Source organism: Phocoena phocoena, chromosome 1, assembly GCF_963924675.1.
Source record: "Phocoena phocoena chromosome 1, mPhoPho1.1, whole genome shotgun sequence".
In the NCBI taxonomy this organism is placed as follows: domain Eukaryota; kingdom Metazoa; phylum Chordata; class Mammalia; order Artiodactyla; family Phocoenidae; genus Phocoena; species Phocoena phocoena.
This window is the reverse complement of record NC_089219.1, coordinates 128,301,140-128,318,551: the sequence shown is the minus strand read 5'-3', so window position 1 is coordinate 128,318,551 and position 17,412 is coordinate 128,301,140. Positions and strand designations below refer to the sequence as shown.

General features: G+C 38.3%; 1 protein-coding gene across 2 annotated transcripts in view; it reads right to left on the bottom strand.

The window, feature by feature from the left end:
• The window catches only part of PRRC2C (proline rich coiled-coil 2C), a 97,760-nt gene that overhangs the window by 37,508 nt on the left and 42,840 nt on the right, over positions 1–17,412 (bottom strand). For both annotated transcript variants that reach the window (XM_065889397.1, XM_065889388.1), the window contains exons 12-16: positions 13,301–13,934; positions 6,581–6,750; positions 5,883–6,132; positions 4,650–4,860; positions 1,187–3,439 (exon numbers count right to left, since the gene is read on the bottom strand). In XM_065889397.1, the coding sequence (XP_065745469.1) occupies positions 1,187–3,439; positions 4,650–4,860; positions 5,883–6,132; positions 6,581–6,750; positions 13,301–13,934 (3,518 nt within the window). The remainder of the gene's footprint in view (positions 1–1,186; positions 3,440–4,649; positions 4,861–5,882; positions 6,133–6,580; positions 6,751–13,300; positions 13,935–17,412) is intronic.

The following is a 17,412-nucleotide window of genomic DNA, read 5'->3' as shown; positions in this document are numbered from 1 at the left end:
CTTCTAAATTATCAGAAAGCAAAAATATTTTCGCTGACTGGTATAGTAACCTGAAATGCTAAGTGTCAGTAACTAACCAATGCAGATTAAGATACTTTGCCTGAATAAATTTCCTACCAGCTCAGGCTGCAAATCTGGGAATTGGTTTTTAAAAAAAAAAAACAAACGGGCAGGCCATAATAATAGTTGCTTACTATATACCAGGTGTTACATTAAGTGTTTCACAAGTATCATGTCACTAAATCTTCACACATTTTTATAAGTACTATTACTTTCTCCCCCTTTTACTGCTGAGGAAGCAGAGTTTATACCACTAGTAAATACCAGAGCCTAGATTTAAAACTAGGAATAATTTTACTTTATAATGTTTCCTAATACTAAACATAATAATAATAATTTACTATAACCAACATTTTAATATTTAAAAAAACAGACCAAGTTTAGCATAGCTGACAAAAATTCTTTTAAAAACACCACCAATGACATGGTATTTATGTTACTGGTGGCCTTGGTGGTTGGGCAGGACTTTGCTTTCTAGGCCTCTCTCTAAGCTGGATCATTTATTGTAGGTTTGCAACTTGAGTGAGGAATATAATTTATCCTTAAGTTTCAACATTCACTCTCTAGAAACCAGTACAGAGTGACTGTATATGGTTACAACATATTAATTTAAGTCCCAGAGGACACCTGTAAGCACCCGTTTTCCAAAGAGAAACGAAGAAATAAAGGCAGGCTGCTCATCATCAATAAGATGACTTACCAAATGGAAGACACTGTATAGGTCCTGCCCTAGGTGTGTAGATTTTCCCAAACCTACAAATTCCTAACAGGACTCTTTTGAGAAATGTAACGTAACAACAGGCAGACTCCTGAGACACACTAACCTCTTTCTCAAGCACCCTTACACTTTTAGAATAGAAAAAAATTCTAGGAGAAGAATGTCTTGGCCCTCTATAGATTAGTTCCTTTGCACAGTTCAACCAAGAAGTATACTTTTAGCTTCGCTAAAGGTGCAAAAGTAGGGAATTCCCTGGTGGTCCAGTGGTTAGGACTCTGTGCTTTCACTGCCAAGGGCCCAGGTTCAATCCCTGGTCAGGGAACTAAGATCCCACAAGCCGCATGGTGGCCAAAAAAAAAAAAAAGAGAGAAGGTGCATAAGTAATTATATCTAACACAAAATACTCACCCTCGTTTTCCACTTTTTGATGGTGGGCCACTTCTTCTTTCATTCCTAGGACCTGAGAAATTCCTTCCGGATTTGGGTGGACCATTGTTGCCACGCCGATTCTGGCGATCTATGCCAGGTCTCTGACTAGAAAAACTTCTCTTTGCTATTTCCCTTTTTGGAGGTAAAACATTCTCTCCAGCCTTTACAACCACTTGTGCATTCAAATCAGCATTTTTTTTTTCATCCCTTTCGCGCCTCTCATTGAAATCACTGCTTTCAGAAGCTGTTTCCCATTCTTCATTTGCCTGATCTGAAGAGTTCTGATTAGATAAGTCTGGTGTCTTATTCCCAGAAACATCCCCAGCAGTATTAACTGGTTCTTGAACCACATTACTAACTGTGCCATTTGTGGGCACTGCCACCTCATTGGTTTTTGAAGCAGCCTCCCTCTCTCTTAGCCGTCTAAATCGGGGAGGTTTATCTTGCCTCGGTGGTCGGGTAGGACGCTGCCTTCGGGGCCTCTCTCTAGCTGGGTCAAATTTTCGCTCAAATTTTGGAGGCCGTTTATCTGCTGTCATAGGAATAAACTGCTCATGTCTTCTTGGTGGCTCTCCATCATCTGGTTTAGGAGCTTCTGCCTGCCTTGGGTTCCACTGATTGTCCCGATAAGCAGGTCTTCGTAGAGTGGAAGGGCGTGACGGGCGACCTCCAGGATCCCTTCCACCACGTCTGAATGTTCCCCCTCTGCCTCGTCTTGTAGGCTCTCCTTTAGGAAGGAAGCCTGGTTTAGATTTATCATCATCCCTTACAAAAGGTTTTTCTAGAGGTCTATTATCTATTCGGACATGATTTTCAGGCTTGAAAGAAGATGGAGGCTTTACAGGTTTTTTGTTTTCAGACCGTTCCTCTCTTTTGGGAAGTTTACCTTTGCTTAAACTATCCTTGTCACTTGCACTTTCATGAACTTCACTGTCTGTGTCAGTCTCTGAACCTCGCTGTCTTCTTCTTTTGGGAACTACTTCAAAATCAGAGCTCTCACTTCGTGTTTCACTTTCTTCTCGCTGTCTGAGGGGCCCTGGGGGCACATGCTCTACTCGTGGCTTACTGTCTCTATACTGAGGATAGTCTCGAGTGTGTCCTCTACCACCCCGGCCACGCCCTCCATAAGAGCCTCTATAGCTTCGCCCTCTGGAGTAATATTCACCTCGGCCTCGACCTCTGTACCCTTGATCTGGAAACCAATCTCTATCTCTAGCTTCTTTCCAATAGGCCCTAGGGGGTAAAGTTGATTCTTTCTTAGCTGTTGGTCTTAAATCTGGTCGAGACCTCTCTGTAACAAGGTCTTTGCTGATGACTTTCTCAGGTTGCTTTTCTTCCTTGACTGTTGGTGCTGTGACAGTTTGCTGGTTTACAGTTTTAGCTGCAGGCTCTACCTCAACACTACTTACAGGTTCCAAAGGCTTCTCAGTATCCTGAGGTGGCTTTTGCACCAAAGTTGAAGGTGAAGTTTCTACTGAAGGAAATTTCTCTGGTTCTGGTTGAGGGGGCAGTGGAACCGACTGTGGCTGAAGCGGTGCCACAGGTGGTGGGGGTGGAGGAAGAGGCTCTTTCTTTTCTGTCTTTTCAGGTTTTGCCATTTTTTCGGTGACCTTTTCTCCCTTTTCTCCTTCTTTCTCCTTCCTTTGCTCTCGTTCTTCTTTCATATCTCTAAGTATAGGTTTTTTAATAGGACCTGATCTTCTCACAGGCCTATCATTACCTTCTTCTCTTCTGTTGGAGCTAGGCCTTGGGCCCCAACGAGTTTCCGATTTAGATTTATACAGTTTTTCAGGTTTTGGTCCTTCAGAAGATCGTATAAAGCCCTCTTTTTTTGGTTTTTCCTCTGACCTTTCTGCTGGTTCTTTTGAATCAATGCATCTGCTAGTTACTTTAGGAATGCTTGCAGATGGCTCATTTCTCTGCTCCTCTGATTTCTGAGTATGGTTAGATCCATGGGAAACACTTCTTTTCCGGGCAGGCTGACTTTCTCCAGCTGAAATTCGCTCTTCTTGAATGGATACAGTCTTCTGATCAGGTACATCAAAACAAGCAGGCTGATTATTTGTGTCAGTATGATGAGGTCTAATGTCTTCCACTGATCTGCTTAAAAACTTCTGTACTTCTGTCTCACTTGATTCTCTGACAAAGTCTGCTTTTGGATGAACCTCTAACTGACTATGTTCTACTGGATAAGCAGCAGTTATCTGTTCCTGATCCAATGGGGCTTCAGGCCTATGATAAGGAGAATTCAAAGAAATAACAGCCATCAAGGCAAAAATCTTTCTCACAGGTACATGTACAGCAAAATAACCCCTCTAATTTAAAAAGAAAAAAACGGATCCTAATCATAAAGAGCTTTATGTCTCTATAAAAAGTTTAGTGCAACATTATTCATAATAGCCAACAGATAGAAACAACCTAAATGCCTACCGACAGATGAATGGCTTAAGAAAATGTGGTAAATGCATACAATAGAATGTTGTTTAGTATTAAAAAAAGAAAGAAAATCCTGCTATATGCTATGTCATGGATGAGGACATTACGCTAAGTGAAATAAACCAGTCACAGAAGGACAAATGCTGCATGATTCCACTTATATATACTATATAATGTAATCAAACTCATCCACACAGAAGGTGATTGCCAGGGACTAAGAGGAAGGCGGAAATGAGTATGATTAAATGGGTAAAAAATTTCAGTTGTGCAAGATTAAAAAGTTCTAGAGATCTGTTGTACAACATTATGCTTATACTACACACTTAAAATTTTGATAGGAGGGCAGATATGCTATGTTTCTACCTCCACAAGTAAAACCAAATGAAGCTCATTCCTTAAGAGGAAGTTTAGACCATGCTGATGTGAATTTTTAATACCGAAACTAGTCATTTCCACTTATAACAAGAGTGCACTAGAGTAGGTCCATCTTCCCCACTGAATCAGAATTTTAGAACACCATAACATACTCCTTAAAAGGGCAGAAGTTCTAACTTCATGGTTATAAACTGTTAGAGATCACCAATTGTCTGACACTTCAAAGTAACTCTGTAAATTAGTGTTTGTCCTTAACTCAGCCTTAGAAAACTTCCATAAGATATCGATAATTAAATGTCTACCATATTTCTCGTTAGTGGAAGAAGTACATCCACACTTTAGCCACATTACATGTCAAGTACCTAATCAACAGCAGAATCTTGCCAATTTTAACATCTACCACTGAATTTCAGCATTTAACTAAGTGTACAGAACTACATTACAAAATGCCCTAATCAATACAGAAATGCCAGAAAAAGGAAAATACGTCCTAGAATGAAATAAGGCATACTAAAATGGGAGAAAATCAGATCGGTGGCTCAGTCCTAAATCAGAAAGATCTTCAGAGAGACTACACAGTTTTCGTTTCCCCACAATATTCTATTGGTCTACTAATAATTTTAATAATTACCTTATATCCTCAGGTTCTTCTGTTGCCTTGGGAGTGGTGGCCTGCTGAGGCTCAGTATGAGGATAGGGATCTGACCCCCACATCATACGAGGCTCAGAGAGGGAAATTGCATGATCTCTTGCAGAGCGAGCTATATGTTCAAATGACTCAGAGCTGCTTGGTGACCCTTCCATCTGGTCTCTTCTCATTAATGGCTTAGGAGGAATCATTCCTATACAAAAGATCAGAAAAAGATTGGGGGGTGGGGGTAGGAGAACAAAGGGAACAAAATCATCATAGACATAGAATCTACATTATTACTTAATTACTATTTGGACATTCTATATTTAAACCAAAGAAATACTTTTGGCAAGTAAAACTGATTAATTCAAAAAAATAATCAGTGAAAATTATATTGAGTTTTTCTGTGAATGAGATTTTTATCGTTGCTTTTAAATAGATTTAAAAATTGAGGAAGCAAAGCAAGCAAAACCATAAGAACAGCCTATTTTACTTTAAAGGAAAGAAAAGATAATGCCTATAAAAATCAGATAACAAGCACCGTGACTCTACGCATGTTAAACATTATGAGAATTACACCAAGTGATAAATTTTCAGAAAAACATTTTCTATAGAAAATCCCATTAATCTAATTTAGTTGATCAATATGCTATAAATTATGCCTCTTAAATTTAAAATTTTCAGTGTAAATTTAAAAATAAAGATGTGATTCTTGATCATATTTTTGTCACCTCTAAATTTTTCTCTAGACTGTCTTGGTACTGGATTATCTGGATTTATTCTGATAAAGACTGCTATTTTATTTGTTTTTAGCTAAACTATTAGGAAATCCAAGTGTTAGGCTGGCAAATGATAGAGAAAATTGAAAAGCTGTAATATATAATATATGGACAAAATTCAAATGCTGAAACACCTGAAGGAATAAAAACAATGTAGCGAATAACAGATATTATAACTAAGATAGCAATTTTCCACCTGAAAATTTTAAAATATTATTTGCAAGAGAGAAAATATATTTTCCCTTTGGTCTTACCACACTGTTGGTACAGTACCTGGCATTTAACTACTCTGTGCTGAGAGAAGACACATAATTTTATGATTAAAAAGTCCTATTTAAGTTCTTACTAGATTATAACTCTCAAAGGAATTAAGACTAAAAACGTGGGGAAAATGAAAAACTTTGAACTTGCAAAACTGCAAGTGAGCCATGAGACAATGCCAACTTAAACTTACCAGGATGAATGGGTGGAATATCCATAGCAGGTCTACCTGATATCATTCGCGGATCCATGTATGACTGCATCATGAGCCACCTTGGATCAAAACCCATAGAAGCCAAATGCTGAGGGTGAGGCTGCATGGCCTGGTAAAGAGGTCTGTGTGGTGGTGGAGGGACAGCACCACTGGATGGCTGTGAAGGAACCGTCTGTGGAAGTACACCTTGCTGCTGCTGCTGCTGCCACTGCTGCTGTTTCATCTGTTCCTAAAAAAAGCAGGACCCTACATCTGAGACTTTAGTTCCATGTGATAAATTAATATAATCAATCAGAAAACAGGCTTTTTTGAAACCTTGAGGGAAAAGAATTCCAAACACATTTGACAGTGAGAGGTGGCAAGACAAAAGAACAAGTTATGACATTTTGCCTTACACGTGACTTAAGCAACTAATCACTCATTAATTATACTGCAGAAACCACTTCCTAGAAAGGAAGATGGTTTCTATAAATGAGGCAGATGGAAAAAAGGAACGACACAGAAGTTTCACAGTAAAGCCCTTATCAACAAACTTTTACTAATTTAAAAGGAGGAAATTTTTCAGGGAAAATTTGTATGCTTTGTGTATTTTGAGTTTTATGTCAAATTATTTCTTATACTACTGAACAATAAACCTTTTTAATCACACATACAAGATAAAATGTTTTTATTGTTACCTGCTGCCGCTGGAATCGTGGTGGTAAAGACTTCTGAAACTGTTTAAAATAGCCAGATAATATAGCAGGCCGAGGCTGAGACCCTGATTCTGGTTCTGTTTCATGTGCTGCTTGTGTGGTCTCTTTTTCACTGCGATTGTTATCTTGTCTACTGAAAACTGGGTCATCCTCTGCCCAAAGAAAAGGTGAAAGATAATTATACTCATCAACGACACTTGACAAATACGTGTTGTTTGTACTGGAGTGAAATAATTAGATTGATATATTTAAAAAGTTAACAAGGAAGAAAGCATCCTTACTCTAATAAAACACTTTTGTATTTTAATATTGGTAACCATCAATGAGGTAACATTAGATTAACAAAACCCTAGACTTTCTCAAAGCTGGATTCTTAAGACAGAAATCACATGCCCAAATGCTTTACCATACAAATGTCTGTATTTGATATTTTGTGATAATAAACCATTTCAAATACTACCTATTTTGCACTGTTTCACTAAATATTAACACTACTGTCAAAATTTACTTGGGGTTCTCTAGGACTTAGGTGAAAACACAAATGGCCTATAAATACTTAAAATAGAACACACTGGTTTACTTAAAAATTTTTTTGATCAGGGGATGTTATCTATAAAGAAAACTAATGAATCTAAGTCTGATGACAACAGTGATCACCAGCTATCTTCAAATATATAAATCATTATTCTGTGATATATCTGAAGATAGATGGTGATCACTCTGTTGTCATCAGAGTTTAAAATCATTATTTTATGTAAAGGGTATCAATTATGATACACAAGAAGGAGAATCATACACATCCCCCCCCACACAAGAAAAGTTCTCATCCCAAAGAAAACCAGAGCCATATATACATTCTAGAGAATGCCATTTGTCACAACTACAAAGCCATGCATATTATAAATTCTTTTCTCAGATAATTAGGGGTGGATTTTAATGGGAAAGCTAATATAATGCCAATGGTAAAATGATGCAGTAAAGAATCACAAATCAAAAAAAAAAAAAAAAAAAAAAAAAAAAGAATCACAAATCACATTTTGTCTGTATTACATTCAATATTAAAAATGCTAAAAAAATAAAATATTAGAGAGATAAGAGAGCCAAGTTGGTGCAACATTTTAAAAATGAAATGGGTACATCTCATGATAAACCCAGCTAAAATTAAACTGCCATCAGAAGACATATAAAATGTGAACGAAAATAAAAGTGTCACTAAATAACGATTATTAAAAACAAAAGCATAATTAATTAAGTATATATAGTGACTGCTGATGGTTAAATTAATTAATCAGGGTCATTACATGTATTCACTGGCAGAACTAGGACTAAAATGAATTTCCTTATTTCTAATCCATGGTCCTTTCTCATTAACTGTGAATGAGATTCCCTAAGGTTGTTCTCTTTCAGAATTCATCAATTTTAAAGTATACAAATGTTTTTCATTTCTGTGGTGAGAAATTTTACTTTACCTTTTTTGAGTGTTTTGAGCAAAGTGCTTAAGATATATTAATAAAAGCCCATTATCAATATCAACTTATCTCTAGACTGCTTAATATAAAAATTTGTGAAATCTGGTAACTAAACAAATAATCCACATGGGCTGTATCTTATTTTTTTTAAAAAATTGAGATAAAACACTCTTACTCTTTTTATAGTTACATTAAGGACCAAGTTTGAAGGTAACCCAGAATATAGATAAAAACTTAAAGCAAAACTTTAAACAGCTTTATAACTTCAAGCAGCAGGGTCTTATAGAAAGAGCATGGGTTTTGAGGTAAAAAAAATTTCAGTATTTCCGTAACAGAAAATATACTGAAATAAAACTATTTCTATTTTAAATCACTGTTAACTCAAGCTATTCATTAAGACTGAATTTTACAGCAAGTTTGGAGCAAAGTTTTATTAATTAGAGTTTATAAGCTAAGTTGGGAAAGAACAAAAAAACTGATTATAGCTAGCAAAGGCTTTGGGTTTTTTTGGGCAGCACTGTGTGGCTTGCAGGACCTTAGTTCCCCAATCAGGGGTTGAACCCATGCCCCCTGAGGTAGAAGCGCAGAGTCTTAACCACTGGACTGCCAGGGAAGTCCAGCAAAGGCTCTTTTCAAAAAGCATAATTACTGTCTGGTAAGCATATAAATGACCTATGGAAGTTTTTCTATTCCCACTGGTAGAAAAACAAATATGAAATTATGAACTGAGTATAGTCATTTAATTATGACAATCCAAAATTCCCATTAACCTCTATTCAACAAGTTTTAGAGGTATTAACACGTGAACAAATGAGATTTTATTTAGTAGTTAAATGTCTTGGAATCAGAAAAGAGTAGAAGAATCAGCATCTCTTAACTATGAAGCTAATATAATTTTGCAGACAAAATAGAATTAAAGGTCATCTAACTATATGGTATCTACAAAAAACTCACTTTAGATCCAAATATGTAAATAAATTGAAAATGAAAAGATGGACAAAGATAGTCCATGGAAACAGTAACCAAAAGATAGCAGGGTGGCTACACTAACATGAGACAAAATTGACTTTATTTTTTATTTTTTTTGTGGTACACGGGCCTCTCACTGTTGTGGCTTCTCCCGTTGCGGAGCACAGGCTCCGGACGTGCAGGCTCAGCGGCCATGGCGCACGGGCCCAGCCGCTCCACGGCATGTGGGATCTTCCCGGACCGGGGCACGAACCTGTGTGCCCTGCATTGGCATGCGGACTCTCAACCACTGTGCCACCAGGGAAGCCCCAAAATTGACTTTAAATCAAAGAAGTTTTACAAGAGATAAAGTCATTAAATACTAATAAAAGCTTCAATACTGCAAGATACAACAATTATAAAACACTTATACACCTAGTAACAGACCATCAAAACGTATGAGGCAAAATACTGACAGAATTAAGGGGATAAATAGTTGCACATTAATCGTCAGAGGCTTAGGTCTTCCCTGGCGGTTCAGTGGTTAAGAATCCACCTGCCAGTGCAGGGGACACAGCTTCGAGCCCTGGTCCAGGAAGATCCCGCATGCTGCAGAGCAACTAAGCCCATGTGTCACAACTACTGAGCCTGCGCTCTAGAGCCCGTGAACCACAACTACTGAGCCCATGTGCCTAGAGCCTGTGCTCCACAACAAGAGAAGCCATCACAGTGAGAAGCCTGTGCACTGCAACGAAGAGTACCCACAAGTTTGCTGCAACTAGAGAAAGCCCATGTGCAGCAACAAAGACCCAATGCAACCAAAAATAAACAAATTTATATATATAAAAAAATAGTGGGGGCTTCCCTGGTGGCACAGTGGTTGACAGCCTGCCTACCGATGCAGGGGACACGTGTTCGTGCCCCAGTCCGGGAGGATCCCACATGCCGCGGAGCGGCTGGGCCCATGATCCATGGCCGCTGGGCCTGCGCGTCTGGAGCCTGTGCTCCGCAGCGGGAGGGGCCACAACAGTGAGAGGCCCGCGTACCGCAAAAAAAAAAAAAAAATAGTGGCTTCAACATTCCAATCCCAATAATGGCTAAAATAGCCACACAGAAGATAAATAAGGAAAAAGAGGACTTAATAAACCAACTAGATCCAACAGACATATACAGAACACTCTACCCAAAAACAGCATACACATTTTTCTCGAGGGACATTTCCAAGACAGATCACATTAGGTCACAAATCAACTCTCAAGAGTTAAAAAGATAGACATCACATAAAATATTTTCTCTAACCACAATGGAATGAAGTTAGAAATCACCAGAAGTAAACCTGAACAATTCACAAATCTGTGGAAATTAAACAATACACTCTTTAACAGCCAAAAGATCAAAAAAGAAAGTGCAAGGGAAATTGGAAAATACCTATGAGATGAATGAAAACAAAAGCACAACATACCAAAACTTCTGGGATGCAGCAAAAGCAAAGCAAAGAGGGAAATTTATAGCTATAAATGCTTACATTAAAAAACAGGAAAGCTCTCAAATCAGTAACCTAGAGTTACAACTTAAGGAATGAGAATAAGAAGAACAAACTAAACCAAAGGTTACTAGAAGGAAATAAAAATCACAGCAGAGATCAAGAAAATAAGAGAATAGAAAAATAGAGAAAAATCAATGAAAACAAAAGTTAGCTCGTTGACAAGATCAACAAAATTGACAAATCTTTAGCTGGGGTGGGGAGGGGTGAACTAAGGAAAAAAGACTCAAATTACTAAAATTAGAAGTGAAAATGGGGACAATACTACCAATTCTACAGAAATAAAAAGGATTATGAGAGAATTATGGACAACTGTACACCAACAAACTGGATAACCTAGATGAAATGTACAAATTCCTAAAAACAAAAAATCTACCAAGACTAAGTCACAAAGAAATAGAAAATGTGAATAGACTTTTAAACTAGTAAGGAGACTGACTTGGTAATCAAAATTCTCACGACAAAGAAAAGCCCTGGACCTGATGGCTTCACTGGCGAATTCCACCAAACATTTAAACAAATAACATCAATTATTCTCAAACTTTTCCAAAAAATTGAAGAGGAGGGAACACTTCCTAACTCATTTACAAGGCCAGCATCACCTTGATACCAAAGCCAAACAAGAACACTACAAGATAACTACAGACAAATATCTCTTATGAACACTGATGCAAAAATTCTTGACACAATACTAGAAAACAGAATTTAGCAGTATACTGAAAGTGTTATACACTGTTTACCAAGTGGGATATATTCCTGGGATGCAAGGATGGTTAACATACAAAAATCGATCAATATATTATACACTGACAGAATGAAGGGAAAATAACACATGATCATCACAATTATCACAGAAAAGGATTTGACAAAATTCAACACATTTTTATGATAAAAATACTCAAACTAGGAACAGAAAGAAACTACCTCAACAGAATAAAATCCACTTATGAGAAACCCACAACTAATACCACACTCAATGTTGACAGACAAAGCTTTTTTTGTAGGATCAGGAACAAGACAAGGGTGCCTCCTTTTGCCACTTTTATTCAACTTAGTACTGGATAATTTTGAGGGATTCAACACTGCAGTGGAGGAAGTAACTGCAGATGTGGTGGAAACAACAAGAAAACTAGAATTAGAAGTGGAGCCTGAGATATGGCGGAATTGCTGCAATATTACAATAAAACTTGAACGGATAAGGAGCTGCTTCCAATAGATGAGCAAAGAAAGTGGTTTCTTGAGATGGAATCTACTCCTAGTGAAGATGCTGTGAAGCCTGTTGAAATGACAACCAAGGATTTAGAACGTTATTACATAAACTTAGTTGGTGAAGCACTGCCAGGGTTTGAGAGGATTGACTTCAATTTTGAAAGAAGATCTACTGTGGATAAATGCTATCAAACAGAACGGATGTTACAAAGAAATCATTTGTGAAAGGAAGAGTCAATCGATGTGGCAAACTTCACTGTTGTCTTATTTTAAGACATTGCCACAGCGCCCCCACCTCAGCACCCTGATCAGTCAGCAGCCATCAACACTGAGGCAAGACCCTCCCTCACCCCCACAGCAAAAAGATCATGGCTCACTGAAGGCTCATTGATGGTTAGCATTTTTAGCAATAAAGTATTTTTATGTTAAGGTATGTACATACAGCATATATATATTTTTAGACAGAATGCTACTGCACACTTAATAGTCTACAGAATAGTGTAAACATAACTTTTATATGCACTGGGAAACCAAAAAATTCATGTGATTTGCTTTATTGCCATATCTGCTTTATTGCAATGGTCTGGTACCTAACCTGCAACATCTCTGAGGTATGCCTGTGCTCAAAATAAATGAAAGCAGGGTCCCAAAGAGATATCTGTACACTCACAGTCACATCAGTGTTATTTAAAATAGGTAAAACATGGAATCAACCCAAGTGTCCATCAACAGATTGGGTAAGCAAAATGTGGTGTGTGTGTGTATTTATATGATGATTAGTAGCCTTAAAAAGGAAGGAAATTCTGTAATATGCTACAATGGACGAAACTTAAGGACATTATGCTAAACAAAAAAAGCCAGTTACAAAAAGACAAATACTGTATGATTCCACTTAGGTGAGGTACTGAGAATAGTCAAACTCACACAGAAAGAAAGCAGAATCACCATTCAGGGAGGGGCTGGGGAGAGTTACTGTTTAATGGATACAGAATTTCAATTTAAGAAGATGAAAAGAGGGGCTTCCCTGGTGGCGCAGTGGTTGAGAGTCCGCCTGCCGATGCAGGGGACGCGGGTTCGTGCCCCGGTCTGGGAAGATCCCACATGCTGTGGAGCAGCTGGGCCCGTGAGCCATGGCCGCTGAGCCTGCGCGTCTGGAGCCTGTGCTCCGCAACGGGAGAGGCCACAACAGTGAGAGGCCCGTGTACCGCAAAAAAAAAAAAAAAAAAAAAAAAGATGAAAAGAGTTCTCGAGATGGATGGTAGTGACGGTTCATTATGAATGTTTTTAATACCACTGAACTGTACACCTAAAAATGGTTAAGATGCTAAACTTTATGTTACATGTATTTTATCATAATAAAAAAAATTACAGAAAAAAACATTTTAAAGTATCCAATAAAATTCAACCTTATCCAAAAAACACTAATCACTTTTATTCGGATTACATATTTTAAAAATACAAAAATATCCAATATCCACATGTAACATGAAGCCTTTTGTAAAGCTTATATAAAGACAAACAAGACTATCATACCTTTGTTACAGCTGTTTTCACTTTCTGGTTTTTCTACCATAGGCTCTAAAGTAGGTTCTTTGTGTTCAATTTTTTCCTCCACTTTCTCCCTTTCTTTCTTCTCCAACTCACATTCCTTTTCCTGTTCTTTCATCTTCTGCAGTTCTTTTTCCTTTTCTTGTTGCCGTTCTAGTTCTTTCTCTTTTTCTTGCTTTCTTTCCTTCTCCATTTCTCTCTGTATTTCCTGCTCTCGCTCCAGTTCTTTTTCCTTCTCCTGTTGCCTTTCCCTTTCTTTTTCCCGCTCCTTCTCTCGCTCCCATTCTTGTTCTTTTTCAAGTTCTTTCTCACGTTCCCGTTCCTTTTCTCGTTCTTTTTCTCGCTCCCTTTCTCTAATTTCCTCTGGAGAGGGTTGTTTGTCCACTATACCAAGCTTTTCGTCTAATCGTTTAAGCTTCTCTGCACATGCTGCTTTCCTTTGCTCTTCCATTCTTCGCTCTTCCTCTTCACGCCGTTTACGAGCACGTTCCACTGCTGCAGAAAGTTCTGACTGTTGTCTTCTTCTTTGCTTCCATATTTCATCTTCATCCGGGACCTGTTGCTTAGGGGGGAAAGGGCCTGGTCTTCCAGGTACTGCCTGTCGGTCTGGAGGAGGATGCTGAAACATTAAGATAAATTATCAGATGAGTATGACAACAAAGGATATATCATAGACACGGAGCAGGAGCAAAATTCTCCAGTGTGTCAGAAATTTTCCTGAAAAACATACACATTAAAATGTAAACAAGTAACAATGTGGGGAAAATAGTAAATCTAGTTAATTTTCGAGAATAATTAATCCAGCCATCTAATAAATATTTACTGAGTGAGTACCTATTTACTGTGCCAGACATTACTGCTCAGTCGGTATTTGTTGAACAAAATCAGAAACTGTCACAACATGAATTTAAATTTAGAGACAAAGGAAATTTAGACTGTGAGTGCTTTAGCAGGAACTTCCAGAGATGGAATGCCTAAAGAGGGAGAAAAGAAGTCCATAAAGATGCAACATGGCACCACATGAGCCCTGAGAAGACTGAGATACAGTTACAAGGAAAGAGCACACAGTCAAAGATGCTAAGTGAAGGACATGGAGACATTGCTGCTGCTGACATGCCAAAGGAGAGGAAATTCCTAAAAAGCAGCTTGGGCAGAGAGAATTCTATCTTTAAACGGAAAGATCCAGAAAGGCGTATCTAGATCCCGTGGTGGAGAATGGGAGGATGACCTGAGAGGCTGAGTTTTAATTTTCAACTAACGTGTTCTAAAACAATTACTACAAAGCCTAAAAATGCCAGCAACTTTGCAAAGACAAGCAGGATGAAAAAAAGCAGATGAAGAGCTGCAATATCAAGGAGCTAAAAAATTTGTTTAAAAAATATTGATTTTGGAGACTTCTGTGGTGGCGCAGCAGCTAAGAATCCGCCTATCAATGGAGGGGACACGGGTTTGAGCCCTGGTCTGGGAAGATCCCATATGCCGTGGAGCAACTAAGCCCATGCGCCACAGCTACTGAGCTTGTGCTCTAGAGCCCACATGCCGCAACTATGAGCCCACACACCGCAACTACTGAAGTGCACGTGCTCTAGGGCCCACGTGCCACAAATACTGAGTCCATGTGCTGTAACTACTGAAGCCTGAGCACCTAGAGCCCGTTCTCCACAACAAGAGAAGCCACCAAAATGAGAAGCCCGTGCTCATCGACGCACCCAAAAACAAGATTTTTAATAGTATTAGGGTGAAGAAACCTTAAAAGCCATTAGTCAGAATCCCTACAAAAGAGAAAACAATGATATGGTGAAAACACTGGACTGAATACAAAACAAAAAACCCAAACAAACCATGAATCCAGACTACCATTTACTAACAGTGCTGTCTTAGGCAAACCGTTTAATCTCTCTGGTATTTAGTTACTTCATCTATAGCTTGAAAGACAAGCTGCAAAAACAAAGTAATTATATAAACACACCTAATTTACACTAAACTCACAGAGTAAGCATTTTTTAAAAAGCAACTTCACTGAAGTATAATTTACATTAAATGTGATATATATATTTTAACTGTATAGTTTGATGAGTTTGGACAAATGATAAACTTAGGTAACTACTGCCCCAATCAACATATAGAGCATTTTCATCAGTCCTCTGCCTGCATCCCTGACCTCAAGCAACCAGCAATCTAATTCTGGCAGTATAGAGTAGATCTGCCTTTCCTAAAATTTCACAAAAATGGATACATCAAGTTATATTCTGTTTTGTATCTGGCTTCTTGCATTCAGGGTAATGGTTCTGAGGTCACTGTGTGTAGCAGGAGTTTACTCCATTCTATTGCTGCATAGTATGGCATCGTAGGCATATTGTTTCATCTGTGGATGAACATACGGATTGCTTCTAGTTTTTTGTTGTTGCTGTTTTGTTTTTTTGCAGTACGCGGGCCTCTCACTGTTGTGGCCTCTCCAGCCGTGGAGCACAGTTTCCAGACGCGCAGGCTCAGCGGCCATGGCTCACGGGCCTAGCCGCCCCGCGGCATGTGGGATCTTCCCGGACCGGGGCATGAACCTGTGTCCCCTGCATCGGCAGGCGGACTCTCAACCACTGCGCCACCAGGGAAGCCCGCTTCTAGTTTTTTTTTAACTAGAAATAAGACAGCTATGGTCATTCATGCCTAAGTCTTTGTGTAAATGTATGTTTTCATTCCTCTTAGATGAATACCTAAGAGTGGAACTGCCAAGTCATATAGTAACTATGTGTTTCACTTTATAAGAAACTGCCAAACTGTTTTCCAAAGTGATTACAAGGTTTTACAGCTCCACGAGCAATATATGAGGGTATCACCTGCTCTGCATCCTCCCCAATATTTGGTGTCATCAGCCTTTTAAATTCTGGATGTGTAACAAAATTTCAATGTGGTTTTACTTTCCATTTTCCTGCTGACTAAAGATATTGAACATCTTTTCATGTGCTTATTGGCCATCTGTATACCTTATTTTATGAAGTGAATGTCCAAATCATTTTGTTGGACTTTTTGTCTTATTATTGACTTGTAAGGGCTTTTAAATACACACACACCCCCCCATACAAGTTCTTCATCAGATGTATTAATATTTTTCCTGTGATATCTTTTCTTTGCCTTAGAGATGTATTTCAAAGTCCAACTGATCGATTTCCTTTTTCTTTCTAATTCTTGCATTTTTTGTCTTATCTAAGACATTTTTGTTGGCCCAAGTTCATAAAGACTTTCTTCTACATTTTCTGCTAGATGTTTTAGTTTTAGTTTCTATGTGTATAGAAATGCTACAAAGAGCATTCAGTGGTTAAAAGGAAAATGACTGGTGGAGATGACAGTGATGGTGATGGTATGTGCACTGTCATTGTACAGTGATCAGGGAGGCCTGTGCATTGTTAACACCTGAGCAAAGAACTCGATCACAGCAAGAACCTCGGAAAGAGTCTTCTGCTTAGAGGCAACAGCAAATAAAATGTCTTGAGGGTAAAATTAAAACAAGAGCAATAAAGCCTGTGTGGTAAGAACAGAGAGGGAGAAAAGTAGATGAAATCAGAAAAGGAGACAGAAAATTTAAAGACCATGAAAAGAACCTGAGCAAGGAATAACTGACCTAGTGTATGTATGTATGTGTGTGTGTGTATGTGTGTATATGTAAAACATATACATGTAATATAAGATATATAAATATATACATATTTAAAGTTGTATCTGCTATAGGAGAATTCGGGGTGAACGTAGTGGGTGAGAAAGCAGCAAGACAGGAAAACAAGACGACCTGTTAAGTCCAAATGAAATATATCTGGTGGCAGCAAGTACTCAGTATAGGAATATATTCTAAAGGTAGAGGTGACAATTTGCTGATAGATTAGGTTGGATGTAAGGTAAAAAAGAAGAAAGATTTAAGAGTGACTTCCATGTTTTAACCTCAGCAATGTCGTTATCTAAGATAGGGAAGACAGTAGCCGAACTGCCTAAGTGTGGGTGGGGATTGTTATGGTTTGGACTATTAACTGTCAGATATCTACCAGAGATACAAGTGGAAATGCTGAGCCAATTGTTGAATACATAACTTTCGAAGTCAGGATAGAGCT